Raw genomic sequence first — 17,418 nt, 5'->3', positions numbered from 1 at the left:
CAAGCAGTGAAAATGATGTAGAAAAAGTCCTGTTTGATATACATATATACAGATATACATACTCATTTGAGTTGCCATGATCTGAGAGTTACAAAGTGTCTGTGAACATGATTAATTTTGTGCCTTAAATGTATCAATCCGCTTCATCAAAATGATTGAAAGTAATGAATAAAGCTGTGTGAATTTTCATCTAAATAGGATTACATATCTGTTCCATAGAAGTAACAATAAATTCGAATAAAGTGAACCCAACAATTCTGAATAGAATAGTGCAAAGACAGAATAATTTAACACATAAAATACCAAAAAAGATGTGCCTGCACAAGGAGAGTGAGAGAAGAATACACTGAAGTGGAGTCATAGGTGGAGTATGGAGTGCGTTGTATGGAGTGCGCATATTGTGTGCGTCTGTGCGTGTGTGTGTGTGTGTGTGTGTGTGTGTGAAATTATGCCCAAAATTAAATCCCGCAAATTCTCGCATTTTCCTGCTTTTCATTATAGACTATTCTAGTTGATAACTACAGAGACCGTTGCAGAGAGTGGATGATCCAGTAGGTGGCGGAAATACTCCCGACGGCGTTAGATCCGCCTATCTCGTCGAAAAACGAAAAAGAAGAGGAAGAAGCGTCAAACCACCGATCAGCTGGCGGTTTCAGGCAGCCATGTGCGCACCAACGATTGACACCATGCTGTTTTTATCCCACACTTGAAATCTTATTAATCAGTCTGCACGTGTGCTTTAACGTTTTTAAATGTGCGAACGAATTTCTTACACTTTGATCGAAGTTGTTAACAGCGCAGACACACAATTACGAGATGTTCGGACTTGTTAAATTAATCTAGGCCGAATGTACACACACTCGGTTAGTTAGACAGGGAGTGACAGACATGGATTATAAATTCCCTGGTCAGCTTTTTCCCAACTTCTATCTACCCGGACCACCGGAATCGCAGCTGAGGCATGGCTGTCGGAGTTCGGGAATTTACGAGCATGTTCTGGAGAGCAGTGCAGCGGCGTGTGAGGTGAGTCTTTGACATTAGCTAGTAAATTAGCTGTAGCTGGTAAATTAGATGACAAACTAGACACGTTATATTAACGACAAGCTTCCTACTGTGATTGATTGTCGTGTGTGTAGCCAAAAAAATTAATTATTTCAATCCAAGAAGGAGGAAATTATGGGAGGGATTGTGTTTTCTCTCAAACTCTTGCCGTTGAGCTTTTCCTCTTTATGCTTTTAAGACGATGTAATCTCTCTCTCTGTCTCTCTCTCACACACACTCACGCTTTCTCTCACTCTCTCTCTCTCTCTCTCACACACACACACACACACACAGAATGTTGAACTGTCCAAGTTGCAGTTCGAATCTCAGCATAAGATGCAGGGAGAGCGTTGGGCACCGGTTGAGCCCATCATGACGCCCCTATTGTCCGCCAATGAAGGTATCTTTTCTGGTTATGTATTACTCTTTCTCTCTCACTCCTCTAAAACGAATGCAATGGTACTAGTCTTCCTTACTCAAACGAGCTTTGTATGTGTGTGTGTGAATAGTGGAGGCTTAGAGTAAGTAATTCGGCAGTAAAGCTTTTTTTTAATCGCCTTTATTTTCCTTTAGCTGGCAATGTTCCTTCTGGTCCTCTCCCTAATCCACTGGACTTTCCAGAACAGGTAAATTCTATTTATTAGTCCTTGTTTAGTGGAGTAGTCAGGAAGTCCACATCTTTTGTTAATCATAAAACAGTGCAGATATCAGCTGAAATATCTACATGACCAACTTTAGCTTACATTGTACTCAGTTTGTCATTATAGTGTTTTAATACAAATGTTTAATCAGTCTGTAATTTAGTTAGCAAACTCTTAAAGTGGATGTCAGATGTAACGTGGCTTCTATGTTTGAATGACTAAGTACGTCTGAATTTCTATTTCTAGCCTGTCACCAAGAAAATATTATTTTCTTTTCTATTTTAATGTTTTGTGTTTGTCAGTGAGTTGCTGTATTTTCTATTTATTAGATGCAGAACTTTTACCAAGATCACTGTGTTGATGCCTTTTCCACCATGAGCAGCCTTGTGGGAGAGGAATTCAATTTTGTAAAGAAGGTTGGTGAAACCAAGTGTTGACCTTACACAGATGTTTGCATATTTGGTTTTGGGATTGGGCAATATTACAAAAAATCCTCATCACAGTATGTCGTCATATTGTGTTGCGGTGGAGGTTATTATTGTTATCATCTTTTCATCGGCCGTAAGCCTCTAAGGTCTTGATAATTAGGAGATGAGCTGTCTCAGGTGTGTTAGAACAGGGAGAGAGCTAAATGTGCATTGCTCTGAGCATCTAGGAGCAGGATTTGGATAAATCTCATTTAAAAAGTGAATTATCATGTACGACCAGAGCACAAAACATAAGACCTGACAGCTACACAGGCCATACACATGAGTGGCTTATGTAGATTTTGTATTTGGGCTGATTCCGACCTTAAGTAGATGTTTGCCAGTTATCAAATTATTGTTTTCAAGGACTACTGTTTTCTTCACCAAGTGTGAATAGTATGTACACAGTCAAAGGATCTGTACAGAATCTGTTTAGCTCAAACACACTCTTTTGCGCTCAAAGAGTGGAGTGACTGAGTTGTGTAACTTTGGACTGGTGACGTCCGGAGCGATGATGATAGTAAACTCTCAGTTTTCATTTGGACTGTATTTGATTGTATTATGAATGAAATTGTTGAATTGCTCATTTGCAGTGTGGCATGCCTGTGGAAAGGCATAACACGGAAATTGTTAAGAGTAAAATGAACCATTTGGGCCTTTTTTACTCCTTGTGATGCACAGATGGGCGTCCGAATGGACCAGATGCACAGTTTTGTGAGCATCTTGAACTATAACCGGTAAGAATTCCTCTGAACTTAACTTTAAAAAAGTAGCTAAAAGACTGCCAACTTTATTAAGTAGTTTCTATCTTCTCATGTTTGTGTTCGGTTAGATGCTCTCTCTATTTAAAAAGAAAAAAATAAAGCATATTTTGTAATGTCTTTTTGTGTAAAATGTAAATAAATGAAGCATCTCAAAATATTTGGTTTTTTTGGTTTGTTTATGTCCCCCCCCCCCCTCCCCCCCCAGGTGCCCATTCACATATCGCAGAGAGAGAGTGCGGCGCTACTACAGAATGTTTGGGGATGTGATGTGTGATATTCCTCCTGCTGTGCTGGCTGACTGTGTGTTTGAGGAACTGGCTTTTCAGAAGGAAAGAGAGCAGTTTCAGGAGTTGACAACAGGGGGCGCCATAGTATATGTACCACTGTTAGACTTGGGCAGCAGGCCAGAGGGCTGCCTCATCTACCCCAGAGGAGCAGCGCTGGACACTCTCAGTATCCTCCATTTTACGAAAGTGGAGTTTAAGTTCTGCAGAGTTTAAAGGGAAGGAAAATTCACCATTTTCAGTCTTGGCTAAATCCCAGCCAGTGGAATGTAATGAACGCTTGTTTGAAGTGGTGCAGTAAGACAGGGACACAACAGAGAGAAGATTAAAAAACCTGGTGAACTGTTCCCTTAACTGCTGACAAATCAGGAACATTATAAAGTATTTCATCAATCACGTTATTGTTTTTCCAAGTGCCAGTCTTATTAAAACTTAAATTTGAAAGCAGTAATAACAGCGATAGTAACGATAACTATAATAAAAGTAATAATGAAGTAGAGAAAGTGCCCAATTTTTAAAGCTTGTCCAGTCTTTTTTTATTAAAAGTTTAATTTAGAATTAGTAGGGTAATTGTTGTTTTCTGTTTGAAGAAGCATTAGGTGTATGGCCCATTAGAAATGAGAGGAGAATCTCTGTAGAGAGGGCTAGACTTAAAATAGAGAAAATGTAATCTGAGAGGCAGTTTTCTCTTGACTTACCATAAGCACTCACTTACTCTATGACAGAAACGGCTAACAACTCTACATGCATCCGTCAAATATCACACAAATGTTGTCTGTATAGTGTTGGCTTTCAAATGAGTTTTATGCACGTTAGTATGAAATAAGCTGCATAGACATTCAGTGTGAGTGTCAGAAGGTGGGTGTGTGAGACAGAGCTTGCTTGTGTAACAGTATGGTTTTATCAGCTAAATGTCTTGGAAAATGATTCCTTCAAAAGTGTGAGAATCACAGATGTGTAATGTAATAGACGGTCTTTTTTAAGTGATGAGTTTCTTTAAGTCATTTGGAATTACAGAGCGTTTTGAGGCATGTGAGGTTTTTTTTTTCGTTTTTTTCTTTGCATTAGGCTGTGTTCCTTAACTGTATTTCCCTAGATTTCCACAGGGTGGCACTAGGGCTTGATGAAGCTGATGCTCCCAAAGTGGAGTTGAGCAGAGAACCACTGACATATTCCCTGAATGGATCAGTTAGGCAGATCAGCGTGGGGTTCACTGAAGGACCTGGTGAGATGACATTTTTGGCCTCACTGGTTTTTAAAGAAGCAGTTGATGTCTCTCTTTAGCATAGTGCTAAAAGGTCTCCATGTCTCATTTCCCTCTCTCTCTCTCTCTCTCTCTCTCTCTCTCTCTCTCTGATTATGTCTCTATCAATGTATCCTCTGTGTTTGGTCTCTTGTGTGTCCACCTTGGGGAAACTGTCCTTTCTCTCGCTCTCTAGCTCATGTAGGTGTGCGTTCAGATCATTTCTGTAGTGTGTGGATTGTTGAAGATGTAAGAAAGCCCAGACCAAAGGAAGTCATTCAGACCAAAGAAACTGCAACCTGCCTCACAGTCAGGTGGGATTGCTGCTCCTCTGTTTCTGATTAGCAGCCAAGGACCAGCTCTTTGTGTCTTAACAATTACTATGATTTATATCTTTGTTTATCTTCAAATTGATCTGTGACCTCTCAAAAAAGTCATAGTGCAGCTCCATTTATAACTGTTTTAGAATTTCACAACACTGTAACTCTTAGACCATTATAATAGCCTTGGGTTCCTTTGCTCTGCTCTGTATTTACGCCCTGCATACTCACTCTGTGTTTTTTTGGGGGGGGGGGGGGTTTGTCCACATTCAAAAGTGTGATGTTTGATTATAATGGGAGTACCCAAGGGTCTTCAGTGGCCTACATCTACAGGGCAGAGATATGGCCTTGTCAAACTTGTTTAAAAAAAAAACAACAGAAAAAAAGCACAAAGAGCTTTAAGAGTTCTTTTCGCAATCTATGATAAATGACAAGTGCACATGTGCGCCTAGGATAATGTAATCTAGGGTAACTAACAGCTGGTTCCATTCCTAGTACGCTGAAACAAAGAAGTTTAACCAAAAGCAGAAACTGTTCTGTCCATGTATTTGAATATATAAAGCTGATATTAGATTTGGATCAACCAAGTCGTCCCATTGTGCAAGATATGTTCAGAATCTTTGTTTTTGTTCTGAATAGATTGTTTTATGTTCTTAGTCCTCATATAATGGGGGAGCTGCTCGTGACCAGTGAGAGTGGAGCTGCCCATCTGTGGCGTATGGGAAAAGGGTGAGGGGGATTCTCTGTATCTTTGCTTGTGTTTTTGTACATACAGACTGTACCTCTTTTATCAGTGTTGAAAGAACAGCATGTGCTGCAGTAGCATTGAGTAACGTTTAAAGCTTGAATTTGTGTTCTGACACTTTTTGGGGTTTTTTTCTGTGTTGTTTGTTCCTTAGATTACAGAAAGTCCGTGAGGAAGACTCCAACTTGTACTTCAATGCCAAGTCCTCGTGGCGCTGGTGTGAATTCTCGGCACATCCCAGAGTGATGGTGTATGCTGACAGGACAGGGGCAGAGCTGACAGATTTTAGGGTGAGAACCTTCTACACCCTTACTTAAATGGTCAATTGAAGCTTCTCCCCCTTTACTTAAATGGTCATTAGTAAATAATGCTGCCATATTTTCAGCTGTGTCTTCAATTGTTTGAATAAAAAAATTGTTTTTTGTTTTTTTGTTTTTTTTAATTATACATATGAAATATGTCCATGCTTTTGGTCTGTACCAGCATTAAACTGATTGATTCCTCAGTTAAAACAAGCCCTGCAACACAACAGGCACACAAAAAAAACAGCTTTCCAAAATCCAAAAGAAAGCAAACCTCCGTCTTCCAAAGTTTAAAATACAACAATATGTTGAGCTGCAAACAGTTATGTTCCATACGTCCCCATGAAATACACTATAACAGAGGTCTGTTGTAACAGTTCAGCAAAACCATGGATTTTTATTTTCTAAGCAGCAAATTAATCACGCACCGTCAGTTTTCATTAAAAAGGACAAAATGGAATTTACAACTTTCTTTGAAACTGATTAAGTTACCTCCAACTCAGGCTTAACTCCCTAATCTACTTTGGATAAGTTTTTATTGTATCTTAGTTTCCTACTGCTTGTTTGCACTGATGTGTAATTGAGGTGTGAATTTGGAATTAATTGGGCATGCATTACTATGTTGCAGATAATCTGATAATCTGTTGTCTTAATGCATGATGTGGAATTATTTGACTGTGTTATGATAAATGCTTTGTATAAAATTATGTTTCACACTGTGAACTGAACCATGGTCTCTGGGCTCTTAAAAAAAAAAAAAAAAGTTAAATTTTTTGAGAGGGGATTTGGACTTGGACTTCATTTTGAATTTATTGTAAAGTAAGTGCAAAGTGTTTATTTGCTTTTGTCTCCCATTTCCCTGTGTAATTCCTGTTCCTCTCTGTTTCCGTTAGAGTCCTGATTACAATCATACGCTATTCCGTATTGGGAAGACAGGACAGTGCCGGAGCGGGGAGAGAGTTATCTTGACCAAATACCTGAGTGAAGCTCATGAACACCATCACCTCATCACAACTCAGGTACATGTTCACCTGAGTCACCTCACAGACACTCAGCTGAAACTTAAGCCGTTTTCACAAATGCACTACGGACTATAACGGCAGAATCAGGTTCGTGTTATGTCCGAAGTTGCCCATTCGCACATGCAGCACACAGCAGCAGATAGTCCGAGTCAGGCGTGTTCACACACACACTCGAAATACTCCGTTTGGTTTAGGTGGGGGGGGGGGGGGGGGGGGGGGGGTGTGGCGGCTCCGGCTCCTGGGTAGAGCGTGCAGGAGGCAGGTCATGACGCAAAAAGTACTCTGCGAAAATCGCAGCAGTTTGTTTACAACATATTGAAAAAGGTGGACGAGGCTACCGACTTTTGTCTGACGATTTCGGTGTAGGCCCTTACCAACGGAAGTTCCCGAATCTCATCGTCTCTTCAGTTAGACATTTTCGTTGGCTTCTTCATGAAAATGACGCTTCTTCTTCACCCTCGGATGTTTGTATTCTTCTGGCTTCGCACCAGTCGCATGTTAGAAACGGCATCAACACGCCCACTTGCTTGCTGTGCATACTCCGGAGTATAATCCGCTCCATTCACACATGGACCCAAACAAAAAGAAAACGGAGTTTGTACCAGGGGGCTGGTAGAATAAAGTCCATTTAGAATCCGAGTCGACTGATTCGGACATTTTTTTTCACACCTACAGCCCCTCCGGTTAGAATCCCGATTATTTTAGGGTTGCAGTGCATGTATGAAAGGGGCTTTATTTTAAAACCATAAAAATCCATCATCAGGGTAAAGTGTACTTTAACACATAGTGTGATCTGTCTGTCTGCTAAACAGCAGAACTAAGACAACCCATTAAAGAGCTACATGTTCTCTCAAGGTTAAAAGTTGTCTATATTTCTTTAATGCTGTTTGCTCCATGTTCACATGATTAGTGTGGTGAGGCTAGGGAGATAAGCTTTAAAAGCAGATAAGACCGTATGAATAAAGCCATTGACTCTTAGCACCTTGAAAATGGCTGTTGAAATCTTGGTGATTGATCTACCAATGGTCCAACAGGATCTATCCTGTCTGAACTGAGGGCATAGAAAATAAACCATCTAAGAGCCCAATATGATTGAACCACAAGAATCCTAACACATTCATTCACTGCCCAACAATGTGCTCACGAATGTTCCCTTAAAGTTGATTGGATTTTGGGTCAACATAAAAAAAACAAAACATTTATTACCAGAGGGGTTGTCAAGGTGTGTGTGAGTGCGGTAGCTGAAACCTTACTTGAGGGAAAACAGAAAGAATACAGTTAAGAGTACAGTAATAGCTGTCATGTAGTTGCCATACCAGTGCTTTACCCCATCAGAAGCATTTCTATTGAAATTTGAAGAAAAACGAATATACTTTGATCTTTTCTATTACCGTCCGTGCTTCAAATTATACCGTGATGTAAATTTTAGGCAATACGGCCCAGGCCTACCACAAATACATTCACTTATCGTTCAGTCATCACTTGCCTCCTTCTTGGTTTTGCTTAGATTCATATCTTTCACAGATGTTCAGGGCCTCATTAAACAGGACATAGTAAAGACTATTAGTGTTTATGTTTCCAGCCCAGGGCTTGTCAACACCAGTCTACTGAATCTCCAAGACTTTTTTGTCACACGTTGTACCTGATAATTAGTTACCAAATTTATGGTGCTTGTGCCAGGCTGCAGTGCTAAGTGGGTATACAGAGTGTTGATGTATTGTGACAAATAAGGTTAAAAGTAATATTAAATTCATGAGTGATATTCATTTTTCCTCAGAATTGTTTATTTTGTTAAATAGTAAAACATTTTTTCTCTGTCAGTATTCTGCCTACATCATGGATGAGCGTTTGCCTTGTGTTCCCATGCTGAAGTGGGACCACATGATGCAGTCCCCGCCTATGTTTGTCAATGTCCAATCAGGAGCATCTAGGGATAGTACCTGCAAAATTCTGCTGGGAGCTCAAAACTCTCAGGAGATGATTCTGCTGCAGTATTCTGGTGAGACAATTTTTTAGCCATAATTATTATTATTTTGATAAAAATTATGGGCGTCAGGTTGTGTATTGTGCATGACATTCAGTTCAGTTCAACCAACAGCTAGTTCTCACCACAAGTTTAAAATAAAGTTTCTGATTTGTCAGTGTTGAATTCTTTTGTACAGGTGGTAGAGAACATGCATGTCAGTCTAGAAGTTCTCCTTTAAAACTTAGCAGTCCAAGAGAATCTCTCCGTCAGCTGCCAGTTCTGCTCCCACACAGACAACATCGAGTTCAGCAAAGGCTGCAGTCCCCGGCTGCAGGTATGGCTGTTTTGAATGTGCAGAACTCTAACACAGAGTGTCTTAATCAGATTCAAGTAAAGAGGAAGTTCTCACTTTTTAACGTTGCCTGGTTATATCCATTACCTTGCTGTTTGTTAAATAAATCTTTTGTAAATCTGAAAAATCTTTTGAATTTATTTATTTATTATTTAATAAATGGAAATTGTTTTAATATGTGTTCAGTGTTTTTCTCTGTGGGTTTTTTTTTTTTTTTTATTCACCTGTTTAAGCTTGTGTCATGTTTTCTCTTGGAGGCCTCTCTGCTGTTCAGAATGATGATTTCCTGTATGTGTTCCAACTCACTGAGGCTGGAGATGTATTCTACCAAACTCTCAGACTGCACTCAGACCAGACCAACATCAGCGACGACATACCAGAACATGCCTCTGTGCTGACTGATGTGGGGAACTCAGTTGAGACCGTAGACAAGTGCAATACCACCTCCTCGAAGGACCCCAAGTTGTCTGACGGTGATTTTGACGAGGGCAGAAGTCGGCATGCAGCGTTGAGCCAGCTTGATGACCCCTACCGTTCAGATGTATCCAACGTGGAACCAGAAATGGGGGATAGCCGTGGTGTTCAGGAACGTTCAAACAATCTAGAATCTTCCGGTCTGTCTACTGAGACAAACCCATACTGCGCAACCGTACCAGCAATCCCTGAGAAGACCAGCAAGAAGCTGCTTCCAAAATGGGAAGATTGGTTGAGATCCTTCTTCAAGGTGACTCAAATAATACCGAAGGACCGCCGACCTCACTGGATCTTACGATCACATGGCCTGCTGAGCGGTAACCTGAGTCAGGAGGTGGACCGTTTTCATGAATTAAGGGGATTCCTCAAAGCCACTACGGAAAGAAAGGACACGTTGGTCCATGCAGTCACACATCTGCCCCGTCTGGATGTGACCCCCATCCCAGATGAGGTGGACTTATCGTCATGGTTAGACGACGTTAGCCAGAGACTGAGCGTGTCTTGGGAAGGGGGCTGGAAAAGCTGGTGGGAGGATAAACTGGGCATGAACCGCCAGAAAAGATTGAGGCCCTGCGTAAGAAACGCCGGCAGGAGAAGCAGGCCAGGGCGCGCAATCGTGTCTCGCTTTTTGGAAGCTTCACCTCATCCATCAGCTATCAGGACAACCTCTCAGGGTGGTCTTCGGCCACCAGTCAGGAACTTGGTTCAGATTTTGACAGCTGTCCTGTTTCTCCAGCCCCACCGGATCAGGGACTTTCTGAACTGGATTTACCACACGGTAGTCCGGTTTCGGAGGGACTGGCTGTATCGAATCTAACACCACAGAGGAAATCTGAAAAAGCTTCTACAAATGACCAACAGATATCTAAGGACTCTCAATCGGAGAGGGATTTACAGCGTACCGTAACCACAGAGACAGACTCCGTGGCACCTTCCACGGCAGCTGGTTTAAAACCAACTCCTCAGAAAAGGCCCATATGGCAACAGCAAGAATACCTCAGCTCTCTGTTTGGCTCTCAAGAACCCTCACAGGATACTGGCCAGGAGAGCACCTTCTCACAACTTAGCGTTGCTTCCTCTATTCAAAGTTTCTCCTCACTTTCCCAGACAGTCCCAGGGGTGAGACTTTCCAGGCTAAGCACCCAGCCCAAGAAGAAACGGTCCCGCATGGGATTCTGAAGACTGCAAGGATGACAATGGTAAGTCAAGCTACCTGGTCTCTTTTTTTTTTTTCTTCCCTCTTTTGCTCAGTTTGTCCATGTGTTTTCTGTTGGCTATTGCTGTGAGAGGGATGGCCTAAGCTCTATGTATTGGGTTACTGCACTTGGCAGTGAACTCCATTAGGGCATTTTTGAGCCAGTCAGGGCATGCAAAATGGTGATCTTGAGCGACCATGACTGAACTTCATTATTGATAAACGCTGTAGTTTTTAGGGTGCACTGTATTATAGGGCTGATTGACGTGCCCAAAAATTCCTATCACAGTATAATGTGTTTTAAGTAATGGAATCGTTGTAGATATTGTTTCTTAGGTGATGTGAGTTGAAGGCATTCTTTCACCAGGTAAAAACTAGGCTAGATACAGGGAAAAGACTAGAGGATCAGTCACCAGACCACTGTTTTATTTACTGCTCAAAGGTCCATGTATAGCGATCTTTGTATCAAGGTAGACATTTTTACCATGTTTACAAGCAGTTTCCAAACGGCAGCCCTACCATAAATACCAGCACAGACCGGGTCACTGATCGTAAGCCTTCATAAAATTCTGTCTGCTGTTTTTTCAGCTATTTTGCCTGTCCTTTTCTGTCTGTCAGCTCCAACTTGCAGCTGCTGTTCCCCATTTCTTACTGGGTTTCTTCTCGTTTTTAGTTGAAGTTGTTTAAGACTTTCAGCTCCCTTCCCCTTGTCATAGTAAATAACATTGCAGTGTTTGTGATCTCTTGACTCAGCAAAGCCAAACTTTTGGTCCTTTTTCATGTGGTGAAGCCATTATTTGGTCCAGTACTCTTTAATTAATTAAATAAATGAATTTAAAAATCAGTCCAACCATCCTGATAAGATTAACAGTTTTCCAATGTTTTTAGTTTTTTGATGACATCGATTTCAAAGATTCTTTTTGTTTTCTATTGCTTTTATATAATATTCTGTCCATTCATTTAATCAGTCTGGGCCAACAAGAGGAGGATGTGCGACCCTAATCAGGATAAGCGGCTTAGATAATGAGTGAGTGAGTAATTTGGGTAGCAAGGTAGTGACATGTTCACTTCCCCGTAGTAGAAGAACAAAAGGAATTTGTAGCTCATTTTTCCTTTTTAGAAATTGTGATATGAATATTTTGATATGAATATAGACACGAGACACTGCTGTCGTGAATGGCATCCATTCGAACTACAAAAGGCATTGTGGGGTGAGAGTAAAACGGTGCTTAGGAGACTATTGTGATCTTATAGCGAAATAAAGTCAACAGGATTTTTGGCTTTTATGAAATTACATCAGTTCCTAGACTCATAGTAGTCAGAATCTTTGAATGTGTGATTTTCAGACTGATGTTCATATGTAATTAAGATTGCCTCTGCTCCACTGAATTCATTTGTGTTGATCTGTCAGTCAACATCTAACAGCATAGACTATCATTGCAAAGAGATAAAATACTATCTGGTAGTTTCAGTCCCACTTTGTCAGAGTCAGAAAAATAAAATCAAAATCACATGTCCAGTTTCAAAATAGTATTTTTAATACGAATGTTGTATCATAATTATAACAAAAAATAAATAAATTAATATCTACAAAGTACCTTTTTTTGTACATTATACAAATTTACATTTTTTTTTTACATTCAGGTTTTTTTTTACATTTTATGGCATTTTTTTTAGACTTTTGTGGTGTTCATTTTCAACATACATTATTTTTACACAAAACAAACATTAGAGGTACTTAAAAATCTACCCTAAAGTAAAAAGTTAACAACAGTTGAATAGTCATTTAAAAACAAGCTGTATCTGAACCCCATGCACACAATCAGAAAATCTCTATGTTGACAAAATGACCCTGGAGAGAGAAAAACGGCACATCTCCAGGCAAACATGTCCTCCACGTCAACTACTGATAACAACCGTTGAACAAAACTGCAAACTGTATATGACCTAGGGTGGCTTCCCAGAGTTCAACAGTCCTTGTTTTAAAAAAAAAAAACTCTGTTAGATGTGTTCTGTTTCATTGCCTGGAATGTGACACATCCTAACATGCACCATACTACTGAAAACTCTACAGCTACAAAACTGTTTTTCATTTTATATCAACTCTGAGTCAATTTAGCTGCCAGTATTGTGCAAACGTGTATGTTTCCACTCAGTTTCAAAAACGCTTAAAGAAAGATAGAAGGGGATCAAACAGTATGTGGATTGGCCCTACAGTAATTGTTAAAATCCTGTTAGTATTTTGGATTCTAGTAAAAGTGAAGTTGTAGAAAGTGAGGAAAGAGTCTCAGAGGCTGTTTTGGAAGATATTTTGGGAGGTTTAGGAGGTATGTGGTTTTTGGCGTTGACGGCAGAAGCAAGGGGGGAAGTAGGGCCCCTCTGCATCACTGCCCAGTGAACTGCTCAGACTCTCCTCACCCGAACTCAGATCCTCACTCGAGTCCTCACTGTCAACAAAAACAAACACGGAAAAACACAGTCACACACCTTTCTTTGTTCACGTCACTCTCCCTCCCCCTCTTACACACCCTACATTCGTCATAAGAGTTCTCTGTGTGATTGAATCACTGTCTGGATATTCTTAAGGCATGTGTACACCCTATAATAGATAGTGACAACAGAAAACAGAAAAACATTATGCTTTCTTCACTGTTAAGTACAACCACTTCTTTGAAATGTTCTGTTATCATCAATATATATGAGCCTGCAACAGGCCCAGAGGTGACTTTTATGAGAGGCTGAAATATTACACAACTGCGTAATAGCTTGGTGAACTCAGGTTGCTTAGACGTGACCAGAGACTCGTATTAGTCACGTAACCATTTGGAAACATGATAGCAACAGACAGGGAAGGGTGTAAAGAAAAGGGCTAGGCCCAAAAATGACGAAGCAGGCGAGGGTTTGACGTGTGAGTGAGCGTGTGTTATGTTTTCAACCTATCCTGTTAAGTCAGCCAATCTTGCGACAGACTTGCATCTGTGGCAACCGGTTTACTGAACTGAAACAAGAAACCTTGACTGAAAATGGTATACATAACTTAAATGGGAGTGACCCGAGATTCCCCGACTGAGGGTAGGAAAAAAAACCAAAACGTAGCTGTTTTTTTCTTTGAACTGTACGTGGGCCATACCGGTATCTTCTCAGTATCTCATAAATGCTGCCTTTCCACATTGTTTTACTACCTGCTGTTCTTTTTGTTTATGACATAAAGCCAAAATGTAACTTTTGTTTTCTCTTTCTCTTTATAGATGAGGACATATTTACCTCTCACTCTCGTCCCAGTGGGCTTCTGGGATGGTGGGAAGCTCAGGGACACTATAGTAGCTGCTGTGCAAATTTTGAGCCGTTCTCCGGGACACAATCCAGACCAGCTTTTTGTTGTCTGGTTTGCTACATTCAGGGGAGGAGTAGTCCATCATACACTTGGCCACCAACTCCCTCCAGTAGAACAGGTCACCGTCGGCAATCTGAAAGAGCAAGTTGCAACATTGGACACCAGGCTCTGGGCAAGGGGGGGTTACATAAGTCACTGGTCAGTGCCATTTTGGAGAGGCCAATACCTAAGTGTAAAAGGATACCCCCCCCCCCACGCCAGGAAGGTTGGCATCGGTCTTTTTTTCCCCCCAGCGGAAGACCACATTCAGGCCATAAATGTTTACCTTTAAATGTCTCTGTAAGCGATGTGCAATCTCTAGCATGTCGACAGACTGCAAGGCCTCGATCTCTTGGATCAGGAGAGCTAAAGCCAGCACAGAGGGCTGAAAACAGGAAAGAGAGAGAGAGAGACATCACAATAAATTCCCTCGTGGGTTTTCCCCCCAAGTCCCCAGAATTGGCCAGTACTCACTTTCGCTTTGGAGAAGACGATTCGACAGAGGCAAGCTTTCAGCTGAACTTCTAGTTTATCTAGATTCAGGACTTCAGTCCTATGAAAAAAAACAACAAAACATACACATATAATAACTGATTCAAAAATAGGTGAACATACCCAGACAGCTGTTTAGTTGCAAAGGCTTAAATTCGTGGGATATATCACTTACAAATAATGAATATGTGACATGTCACCGTTTTGACGAGACAAAAATCTTATCTTGGAAGTTCAGTGTAACCTTCAGTCAGCTGATAAACTGGTATTTCCAACATGTCTGTTTTAAAATGCTAATGACCTACATACAGTCAGAAGCCCCAAATACACCTCCTGACTATTAAATGTCTTATAGCCCCCCAAAAGCGTATTTTCCCCATAAGCTCAGTTAGTGACAGTAGAGTTTAGGGGCGGGTGCTCACCTGTTTGAGGTATGTGAAAGTGCGATTGCATGGTATAAGTGCAGGAAGGTTAAGGCTGTGACGGATTTGAACTGGAAGTTGAGTTTCTCTGAGATAATTTTCTCCATTCGACTGAGGTCTGACACAGTGAACTTGCATTGACTGATGCGAATCAGTTCGTGAGAGGAAGAAACATCGCACTCTTCCTCAACCGTTTTGGCAGCGATATGGAGACAGCCAATGCTAATACAGGCCAAGTGTTTGGGCTGAACCTGGAGAGATAAATATAGAACATTATGTAACGGATGGCAGTCAGTAGAAGAATTTACTCCAGACATTCGTTCAAAAGTTACTGTCCTTGTGACAGTAATCTGTACTGTTAATCATTGTATGTGCATTAAACTGACCCAACTGCTTCACTTGGAAAATGATAAATGATTGTCCTGTATTAACTCAACATGACTCTCCTGTTTGGGTCAGACTATTTTGAAACGAAGAACTAGAAATACCTTAAATAATTTCTAAAACCCCCTAACTGTACAGTATTGTTTACCTTCATCATAGCAAGGAATCTGTCCAGCAGATTCACCGCCAACACAAAGGCCTGTGTGCTGTAACCAAAGAAGCTGGTCAGGCTCCAGAGGTCCTCCACTTTGGCATCTCGACATTTTGCTGAGATTCCTCTGCCATTCTAGAGGAACATTCAAAAGACATATGTATTACCAAAAAAGGGGGTGTAATTAAAGTGGTACTTTCCACTATATATATAACATCTATTTAAACCATTCGATTCTTTCACAGCTTACAATAATTTTACCTAAAGTGGTCTAAAATTACAAGTACTGGCCAAAGTAGAAAATAAATAATTAAGTCGACAGTCTTGAGAATAGATCACCTTCGCCGAAAGAATTTGTAAAAGTAGGTTAACTCACCTCTTCCGCGGATTCTATCAAGATGAGCCCCGTTTCCTTTGGAAGGTAATTAATCTCTTGTTCGACATTCGTCTTCAGCTCCTTCATAAGTTTGAAGGCCTCCATATCTATAGTCGATCTAGTTTCAGAAATCCAATCCAAAACCTTTGGAAGAATCATAGAGTAATGTTAGTAAACGTTTGTGCGCCCTAGTTTGGTTTCAGCCAGTCGAAGGGTCAAGGCTTAGCCAGCCCCCTGCTCAGCTGGGATTCGGTGTCAGATTTCATCGGTTAACGCCTTCTACACTACATAAAACAAACAAACCATTTTCGAAGTGATAGTTGTTTGCTGTTTTATACATCATGTCCAAACTAAGATTCACCCGACAACCGAACGAAATCACAAAAATCGATATGAACACAACGTCTAGTGCTAATTCAACAAAAAGGAAAAATGTCAAATCGTCGACGTCGGGGGAGGGGTCGATTGTTTCTTCTTGGCTTTCTGCTTCTGATTAATTTTACTAAAGGATCAGCAATAACATACATTAACAATTATTAAACTAATTTTGAAGCCAGTTTACGATGGTAGCATAACGCAAGAATATTATATTACCATACAATAACGTTACATTTGATTATTAACGCTCTGTAGGTTCGCTATTCTTAGGCTAGGTCAATGTTTGTTACCTTCAGCTTTTACATTTGGTTGCTTCTGACCATTCAAATTTTAGCTTCGTAAAGTGCTTTTAGCGCTAAACTCAATTATTAACCATAAAGATTCATAGTGTGTCAAAACATTGAGCTCGACTGTGACATACCCATTTTAGTTAATTGAACCGTTGCCTATCGTTCACAATTCCCTAACAGCAAAAATACGGCAAAGCTCAACAAGCAGTACAGCTTGTTAACATTACGCAGTTAGCCTTAGAATTTGTCTAAAAATTGATGTCAACGAGAATATAAATTTTAAGCGATTACCTGAAATGCTAAAAGGACATTTTCCAAGACCAGAGCTTCGTCTCTGTTTGTTTCCTTATCGGATTCTTTTTGTTGATGTTGATCGTTTCCACGCCCATAGCAATACGTCAGAGGAATGCAACTGGGCACGTAGGACTTGGACAGCTTTCTTAGGAAGTCACAAGGATCAGAAATAACTGTATTCATCAACTTTTACGTGAAGCTCTTAAAGATATGCCTTACAGGATAACCATATTTAAGTTATATGTGTTAAAACAGACGTAAAAGACCAATTTGAAGAAGAGCTGTTTTATTCTACTGACAATCCAACGGACCAATCACATCCTCTTAATTTTTAGCTTTCAAATAGTCCGCCCAAAATACGCGCCTCCCATTGGTTACTGGTTTACATGTCCATCGTTCGTTGGCTGAATAAAACGTGTGTGTGTCTTCTAATTTTTATTGG

The 17,418-nt window shown here is 40.5% G+C and overlaps 2 protein-coding genes across 2 annotated transcripts; one reads left to right on the top strand and one right to left on the bottom strand.

Annotated features, from left to right (window-relative positions):
* Positions 1 to 882: 882 nt before the first annotated feature.
* Positions 883 to 14,196, top strand: taf1c (TATA-box binding protein associated factor, RNA polymerase I subunit C). The gene is given in 16 exon segments (XM_030767915.1): positions 883 to 1,023; positions 1,336 to 1,441; positions 1,615 to 1,667; positions 2,012 to 2,098; positions 2,831 to 2,886; positions 3,119 to 3,366; positions 4,294 to 4,422; positions 4,637 to 4,754; positions 5,418 to 5,489; positions 5,660 to 5,795; positions 6,701 to 6,826; positions 8,651 to 8,828; positions 8,992 to 9,129; positions 9,405 to 10,175; positions 10,178 to 10,820; positions 14,065 to 14,196. Coding segments are annotated over 15 exon segments (2,976 nt in total). The 5' UTR covers positions 883 to 888; the 3' UTR covers positions 10,801 to 10,820; positions 14,065 to 14,196.
* Positions 12,456 to 17,033, bottom strand: ccng2 (cyclin G2). The gene is made up of 8 exons (XM_030769981.1): positions 16,974 to 17,033; positions 16,015 to 16,158; positions 15,636 to 15,773; positions 15,104 to 15,354; positions 14,664 to 14,742; positions 14,476 to 14,574; positions 14,081 to 14,283; positions 12,456 to 13,263 (listed from the first exon to the last, which is right to left on the bottom strand). Exons 2-8 carry the CDS (start codon positions 16,117 to 16,119, stop codon positions 13,137 to 13,139), a joined length of 1,002 nt encoding a protein of 333 aa, XP_030625841.1. The 5' UTR covers positions 16,120 to 16,158; positions 16,974 to 17,033; the 3' UTR covers positions 12,456 to 13,136.
* Positions 17,034 to 17,418: the final 385 nt, after the last annotated feature.

Source organism: Chanos chanos, chromosome 3 (genome assembly GCF_902362185.1).
Source record: "Chanos chanos chromosome 3, fChaCha1.1, whole genome shotgun sequence".
Lineage (NCBI taxonomy): Eukaryota > Metazoa > Chordata > Actinopteri > Gonorynchiformes > Chanidae > Chanos > Chanos chanos.
Note: the sequence above shows the minus strand (reverse complement) of the source record. Positions and strands in the feature narration are given on the sequence as shown.

Bases quoted from the DNA above. Each gene is read 5' to 3' on its own strand.
- ccng2 (XM_030769981.1), bottom strand. From the start codon at position 16,119: ATGGAGGCCTTCAAACTTATGAAGGAGCTGAAGACGAATGTCGAACAA. The intron at 14,743-15,103 runs GTGAGCACCCGC...TTTTTTTCATAG, and splicing joins CTTTCACATACCTCAAACAG to GACTGAAGTCCTGAATCTAG. The intron at 14,575-14,663 runs GTGAGTACTGGC...TCCTGTTTTCAG, and splicing joins TCGTCTTCTCCAAAGCGAAA to CCCTCTGTGCTGGCTTTAGC.